At 36.0% G+C, this 8488-nt stretch overlaps 1 protein-coding gene across 2 annotated transcripts in view; it reads left to right on the plus strand.

The window, feature by feature from the left end:
* The first annotated feature begins 3556 nt into the window (after positions 1 to 3556).
* The window catches only part of LOC106954639 (echinoderm microtubule-associated protein-like 1), a 54647-nt gene continuing 49715 nt past the window's right edge, over positions 3557 to 8488 (plus strand). Inside the window, exon 1 of one of the 2 annotated variants that reach the window (XM_015044313.1) lies at positions 3557 to 3746. In XM_015044313.1, coding sequence (XP_014899799.1) covers positions 3719 to 3746 — 28 coding nt within the window. In that variant the 5' untranslated portion in view covers positions 3557 to 3718. The remainder of the gene's footprint in view (positions 3747 to 8488) is intronic. The other variant, XM_015044310.1, reaches the window with a different exon arrangement.

An 8488-nucleotide genomic window follows, 5' to 3' on the forward strand; every position in this document is an offset into this window, starting at 1 on the left:
GTCTATTTTATTTAGCATAAAAAATCCTCATAAATTCACAATTTAATATGTTCTGGCTATAATAAAACATTATTGGTTAAGTGTAAATATCTGTAATGTGGTTCCCGCTCTGCGTTGCAGCGATTTAGCTTCTGCAGGTTGTTAAACCCGTAAAAAGCTGTGAACTGCAGCTCCACAAGTCCTCAATTAGGGCTTTTCCCACAGAGCCATAAAACCGTTAGTGAAATCATCCAGAGGCCGCTAGATTCAACACGATTAAGAGTTCATTAGTACCTGCAGACGCAGCTACTGCAGCAATTGGAGGATCATTACCATTAGCCGTTAAAGCCGCCAGCCACAGGCCGCTTTTCATCCACTCCACTTGTTTTCTCCACAAACAACGCAATAAAAATTTAAAGGAACGCGTCTTCCTTCAGCCTCCCAGACTCTCCAAGGTTAGAATACACTGCAGGTGTCAAATTGGCAGATAAGGCTCAACAAACAAGAGCTTAATTAGCATAATTAGCTTTAAGGCAGACAGGTGCTTAGTAATTAATCCAATTGACCGTTTCAACATTTAATTTACATTCAAAATGATTTAAAAAATATAGAAATCTGCCTGTTTTTTTTTCTCTTGATTATAAGGATTCAAAAATAACTAATCTGAATGTAATTTCAGACCAAGACCACCAGTCTTCAGTATTATGAAAACACACAATGGCAACAATATTCACAGAAATACAGGTTTTAGAAATTAAAAGCAGAAAACTAAGTGTTTTAAATTATCAAAAAGACATAAATATAATTTTATGTAGACACAACATATACTGAATAATTATTTTCTTTAAAAAGTGGGAACTAACAATCCCCATTAACAGGAAAAACCTGGGACAAGGAGGTGACAGCATCATGCTGTGGGATGTTTTTCTTCATCAGGGACAGATTATTTCCTCATAGTTAGAACTTTTTCATCCATATTAAGGAATTATTGACTTAGAAAAAGCTGCTATGTGTGGCTGAGAAGTTACTGCTTAGTTAATTTTGTCTTATTTCAAATGTATGACCTAGAAACTAGACAAAAATAGAAACGTATAAAAGATTTTGTGATTTTGAAGTGTATTCAGATGGTCAAAAATATGTTAACATTCAGTCTGACTGACATTAAACCATTAGCAATAGCAGAAAATGTAACTTTAAGTAACTAAAAGTGGTTCTACAAAATTTTACCAAGTATTTTTGTCTTGTTTCTATTGCAAATGTCTTAGTACACATAAAATAAGACAAAACTAAATCAGAAATAACTTTTCAACAAGATAAAGGAGCATGTTTTAAGTACACAATTACATAATATTGGTTTTAAAAGGTATAGTTTCACTGGCAGACTATTTCACTTGTAACTAATAATTTTCCATCAATATCAAGGATTTATTGACTTATAAAATCTCCAATATCTTCCTGAAAAGTTACTTGTAAGTTAGTTTTGTCTTATTTTGTATGTTCTAAGGTTTTTGCAATAGAAACTAGACCAAAAATACTTTGTAAGATTTCGTGTTTTTGCAGTGTATTAACAGAAAATGGAAAAAACATTGAAGTCTCTTAAATGAAAGAATAATTAACGATGATCTGGACCAAGTCATCCAAACTTATCGCACGTGATCAAAGGCCGCGAATTAGACGCAGCGCTTTCTAATTCTTTCTGTTTGCAGGAGCTCATGGGGTCAAGAGGTCAGGACCGGGTGGAGGTTTAGGCTGTGTTTGGGAAAGCGCCTCTCCGGCTCTTGTTTGCCAAACATCAAAGTCGGTGTGAAGACTGTGAGCTCGGAGGGTGGAGGGGCTCCTGGCAGGTCCGCAGGAAAGATAACAGACCCGACACGTAACCCCCCGTGTTCCTCCAAAATCCCCTGATAACCCGTCTTCCCCCCGGCCGCCAAGTCCCAGCCTCCATCACTCCAGGTTCTGCTGGACAAGCCCAGCGTCTGACCCCACTTAATCACATGCTGAACCTTTCCCTCGTGATAATCCTCCCTGCCAACTGACAGGGGGGGTCAGCTGAGTAAAGCCGGCGAGTAATTCAGGACAGAAAGTTCAACTGAAGCGCTCAGTTTTTCCCTTTGTTCACTCAAGTGGGCCGGTGATCTGTGACCACTTTCCTTTGTGTCAAATTTGGGAAAAAAAGACCTGAACCAACCTGAATGTTTTGTGTTTTTTTGGAGTTTTTTTTTTCTGTTTGTCTGCTTCCTGTCGCTCATAGACATGCGCTTCCGTCTGTTTACTTGTCTGAAATTATCTCTCTTGACAACAGAGTCACTTGACCCTGGAATCTGATCGCTATCCAGGAGGAACAACAGATTTCCTGGGAAGTGATGGAGCAAGAGCTCAACGAGACGCTGCTGCCCTCTAGCGGAACGCCAAGGTACTACAACCAAAACTAAACCGGTTTGGAGAAACGCCGTTTAAACTAATGGATCTGATTTTATATGAAGAAACTTATGGGGTGCCGTTTGTAAAGCTACACAGTAAAAAATAACAAAAAGTAAAAAAAAACAATGCATTTACCCAGTCATTAAAAACTGGGTGTTCGTTTTTCAACCATCTTATTCATGTCAATTCTAAACCAGATATTTAGTTTACAAAATAAATGTTTAGCTTTCAACTTAAATATTTTATTAGGAAGATACATATTTAATTTGTAAACGAAATAGTTGAGTCTAAGCTAGATATTTAGTTTGCAAATTAAATATTTAGCTCAGAATTAAATATTTATTTTGTTAAAATAAACTATTTAGTTGTAAATTAAATATTTATTTTCCAAACTAAACATTTTTTTAAACTAAATATTTACTTTCCAAATTAATGAGTTTGCAAGGAAGATAAATATTTAGCTCCAAATTAAAATTTTATTATGCTAAATATTTAGTCCCAGACTAAATATATATTTTCCAAATTATTTACCAAGCAAACTAAATATTTAACTTTCAAACTAAATATTTATTTTACAAATGCATTATCTAGCAAGTAAGCTAAACATTTAGATATTTAACATTTAAGTTGCTAAGTATTTAATTTGAAAATTAAACATTTAGTTTTGTAAATTAGATATTTAGTTCGGAACTCAGATATTTATACATTTATGAACAATATGATGAAAATATGACTTTAAAAAATAATTCCTGCATTTTTATCAATGACAGGCTCAATAAACCTAAGCAGAGCTGTTTATTTTTTTACTGTGTAACTGTAAACTGCTCATAAAGATGTCTCATTGTGATCAGGTTTAATTAGTAATATGAAAAAAATCAGATTACAATAAAACATTAGAATTTCACTGTGAACGTATCCTAATAGATTAAATAAAGTGTTGGGTAACCAAACAATTCAGGATTTTCAACAACGCTTCGTGCTTTACTGCAGTTCCTGTGTTTTTGTGTTGAATTTTGCCTGTGAAATCTTATCCACGGGGGTCGGTCACATCTCAGCGAAACAGTACCCCAAGGGAGGGCTGCTGGTTACAAATTTAGTGTCCAATGGAGCAGAGTGCAGCGGCTGAGTGACGTCTGCTCTGGCCACTGCTCAGGTTGTTCGTAGAGGGTCAGAGTGGAGGAGGATAATCTGGCAGAAAGTGCGCAGAGAGACAGAGTCTGTCAGCCAAGACTAAACAGAAGTTTCTTTGAGTCTTAAAGGAAGAAAAAAGAAGAAGTAGAAGACGAGAGACAATCCCTTCATCCTTCCGTCTGCAAGCATGTCTGACTGTGAGGGACCACCCGCGGGTAAGAGGAGCTGAAATGATTATTCTTCGGTGGTGAACCCATGTTTAAGAGAGACGTCTGAAGCAAACACTGGGCATGCATGTGTGTAAATTGTTTGGATTTGTGTTCCTGGATTGTGTGTGTATTTTTAGTGGAGGAGGGGACTTTGTTGGCCCATCCTGTTTTAGTCTCCACTCCACTCCGCCTCACCCAACAAGGAGTCTGTTCAGTCAAAGGCCTTATATGGAAACCTGAAGCAGCTTTCTTTGGAGAGATGCACGATGACCTCGGCTGATGAAAACTTATTAAAAATCTTTTAGGGCTTTTTTTCATGCAGAGGAACTAAGGGTGAATGTCCAGTCTGTCTGATTTTGAGCTCATTAACCGGTTTGTGTGTGGTAAAACATTAAAGCTGCAGTATGTAACTTTTATTACAATTTTTCTTTTACATATTTGCTGAAACTGTCTCTACATCCTGAAAAAATCAAGCTCCTCTGCCTTCCCTCAGTGATATCTAGAAACAACCAATCAGAGCCAAGAGGCGGGTCTTAGCGCTGTCAATCACCTCTGTGATCCTGACATATTTAATTCATTAATACTTAATAGTACACTGCAAAAAAATAAACACAAAATATTAGCAAGGATTTTTGGTCCAGTTTCCAGTGTAAATTTCTAAGTTTTGTCTTATTTCAAGTCTGATATTTATACCAGAAACTAGACCAAGGAAATACTCTGTAAGATTTTGTGTTTATGTACTTTCAGTAGATTCATGTGTTTATTTATTTGGTTAAAAACACATTAAAATGTGAGGAGGAACTTATATTTTGTTCCACATGTCACGTTGTTGCCATGGGGAAACATTAGTTGGCACACTTGGAGAGTCACACTGAAGACACTGGTTAGAAGAAGCTGGAGATAATGCAGCTAAAGAGGTATGACTTTATTATTTTTGTTCTTGATGTATTTTTAGGGGGATTATTTGTTGTCCGCATTAAATATCTGTTGAAACCCAAAAACAACAGTAAAAGAGCTCTGACATAGCTGGCCGTAGATGCTAATGCTAGTTAGCATAGCCAACAATGACGGATGATAAACGGGTTTTCTGCAATGGTAAGTTGTTTCTCCCCCATTAGTACTTTTAACAGCGAGTACATGAGGTTGATTGTCGGCGCCAATACCCGCCTCCTGGCTCTGATAGGTTGGTTTTGGTAGCTCAGGGAAGAGGAGATCAGTCTTCACAGATTATCTGTCTCACAACATGGTGACGGTTTTAACAAATACGTAAAAAACATTTTTTTTTATAAAAGTCACATACTGCAGCTTTAAGTGAGAGGTTGAGAGAGAAATAAGCCTTTCTAACGTCTGGAAGTCTCACCAACAGTAACAGTCACTTACAAACAGAAAGCTTCTTCTCCCACTGATGTCTGAGCCTTTTTCCCTTCATCTTCTACGGATGATTCCCTCTCCAGTAAATATGATCCTTTGATGTAGTTGGCCACACACAGATTCCTGTAATTGAGTCTGCTGCATGACTTGTTATCGTCTGACCGTCCCGCCTTATCGGATACTACGATTTCCTGACGCATTGGCCAGGAAATTACATCAAGGCTGATAAAATCTAAACCGCTGAAACGGCCAGACGTCTGTCCTGCTTATTGCATTCATCCGCTTGGAAGCCCTTCAGCTTTATGAAATAACTGTGATATTAGCTTCACTGCAAAAACACAAAATCTTGCCAAGTATTTTTGGTCTAGTTTCTAATGCAAATATCTTAAGACGCTTAAGAAATAAGACAAAACTAAATTATAAGTAACTTTTCAGCAAGATATAAGAGCTTGTTGCCAGACTATTTATCTTGCAACATGGGAAAATGTCTTGTTATAAATTAAATAATGTGCTGGTATTTTTTTTCATCAAAATTAAGAAATTATTGACTTAACACAGTTCATATTTCTCGCTTAAAAGTTATTTATGTGTTAGTTTTTGTCTTATTTCAAATCTTTTGGATATTTGCTGTCGAAACGAGACAGAAATGACTGAGTTAGATTTTGTGTTTTTGCAGTGTTGACTACAAATCCGTTTTTACATGTCGGTGTGTTTTATTCCATTGTCAACTAGAGGAATTTGAGGTTAGATGGCATCTGTCTTGTCAACAGTTCAAACTGCATATATATACCATGTTTACAGTTTTTATTCTCAGTCGTGTTTGACTTCGTAGCTTTGATGGATGACATGGAGAAATATGTTTAAGAACGGAGGAAAGCTGCCAAGGAGTGATGAATGTTACACACAAACTTGGGCATTATTGTCTAACACAATGACCACCCAAATTTAAGCACTGTGGATTCTAGTATTTGTTGGGTTTAGCAACTAAAAACCCCTACAAATAACTTAAATCTGGTTATAATGGCCTACTTTAATAGTTCAAACACCAAATATGCACTAAAGCTGCAGGATGTAACTTCTGTTAAAAATTACATATTTACTTAAATATGTAATTAGAAAACTACACCTTTCTTTTATTAAAGGAGACCAGTTTCTGCATCCACTATGATTTGTTATTTTGATCTATGTTTCATCAAAATATTGCAGAAAAATTCACATTAAAATAGTTTTTCATTTTTACAAGACAAACTTGTACTTTCAACGTGTCGATGTTGGCCCCTACTTCAAAAGGTTTAAACTCCAGAAGCTGGTTTTAGAGAAAAAACCAGCCAGCTGTGCTGCAGCAGGGAAATTAGCTGCAGCACAGCTAATTTCCCACAGGGGGCAGTATTGTCATGTTTTCCGTCTCCAGGCCAAAATGATTGAAGCACACAGAAACAGAAAGATGTGATGTAATGTAAGGGCAAGGAATGAAAACAGACTAGACGGACAAAACTTAAGGGTAAACGAGTGAAAGCAGCGAGAAACGAAGGAGGGTGAGGAAGTGAGAAAAGACAGCAGCCCTGCCTCATCTTGATATTATGCAAAATTCACATACTGCATGTTTTTGAACTTCCATTTGGTTCTTAATTGCTTCTAAAACCAGCATTTAAAAAACCCCACCTAGCTGTTTTATGGCTATAAGTTAATGTTTTTTGGTTTGTGGAAAATGAGCTGTTTCAAAAACCTTCTGAATGTAACATTAAAATAAGCAGGCACTTCCCCGTTACCTAGCAACCCAAATGGAGCTCCAGCACATTTGGTCAGCTGGTTTTTACCATTGCTTGCGCTGTACAATGGCCGCTGGAAAAGGAAAAAAATGTTTTGTTGTTGACTTATCATCCAGAAACCACTTGCTGCATTCTTGTTGGTTGTGCAGGAGGCTCCACTTTGTATAGTTGCACATCTGTTTGAAGTCATTTTCATGTGCGAATATAAAAGTTGAGTTTGGGGGCGTGGCCAGCAGCAGCTTATTTGGATTTAAAGTGACAAGATGCCCTGAAACAGCACAGAATAGTCAGAACTGATCAGACTAAAATCTCATTATTTAAGAATAATTTTATACAAAAATATATTTACATGTTTTGTATAGACCTTTCCTAACATGTTCAAGGAAGCTTAATAGGTCACCTTTAAGGATAAATCAATGGAAGTAGGAGTTTTTCAGACTACACGTGTTTGAAATCTGTGCTGTGTGAAAACAAACGTTTGTTCAGAAACGGAGGTGATGATGTCATCCCTAAACATGCTAACCATGTTCTTCTGGATCAGAACAGGCCCGTTGTCCTGCAGTGGGATTGAATGAGTTTATATTTCATGCAGGCCTGTGCAGAGACCACTCAAGGGGCAGGTGCTCAAAAAATAAAGGGCACATCTAACCGCATTCTAGGAAAGACTATAAACAAAGCCACACAGCTTTCAGAGCTTAATAAATAATGATAAATTACAAAATTGTGAGACATACAATGTAAGCTAAGGAAAAACTCTATATGGAGCATAACACTATGCATATGTTAGATATTTTATTAGTAATTTCTTTCTGCAGGTCTATTTTGTTATAGGAAAGTATTACAATATTCAAACCCGCAATTTAGCAAGAAATGTAAATCAGAGCTAGACCACCAGACATATTTTGTCTTTACAGAATTACACTATTAAAAATATAAACAAGGGCACAAAGCAACCTTTTGGTGTACTGTAATCTATATAAAAAAAGAGCTGCATGTTTGCTGCAGTGGATATGAAGATGGTCCATTCAGGAAAGCAGAGCTGCATCAAACTTTAATGTGGAACTGCAGAAAAAAGAAAAAAACAAAAGCAAAAATGTTATTGTTAATGCATGTCACCATGAGAAAAGCCTACTGAGTTTTGCTTAAAAAAACTTTTTTTAAAATTAAAATCACACATTTTTGTCTCATGAAGTGAAAAAATTATTTGCAAAACAAACTTATTTGCGCATGTCAGAAATCTTTTCTTGCTATTCTAAGTTTTTGTTTGTGACTCAAAGTTTTGCTGGTGATTCTCACATGACGTCGTGGGCGGGGCCTAAAATCACAACAAAAGATTTATGATGTGTGCAAATAAAAGTTTATGTTTGGCAAATAACTTTTTAAGTTCACAAGACAAAAATGAGTTATTTAATCTAGAAAAAAGTTATTTAAACAAAACATTTTGCTTTTAAAAAGAAATCATTACAATTCCAAAAGTTTTGATTACAATTTTATTTTACTTAACTGAGGTTAGTTTTTTTTTTTTTTTTTTTTTTTTTTTTTTTTTTTTTTTTTTTTTTTTTTTGTTAACGACATAAAAAAAACGGGAAAAAATTTTTTTTTGCTGAT

Source organism: Poecilia latipinna, unplaced genomic scaffold (genome assembly GCF_001443285.1).
Source record: "Poecilia latipinna isolate Pla-1442-1.1 unplaced genomic scaffold, P_latipinna-1.0 Scaffold667, whole genome shotgun sequence".
NCBI lineage: Eukaryota > Metazoa > Chordata > Actinopteri > Cyprinodontiformes > Poeciliidae > Poecilia > Poecilia latipinna.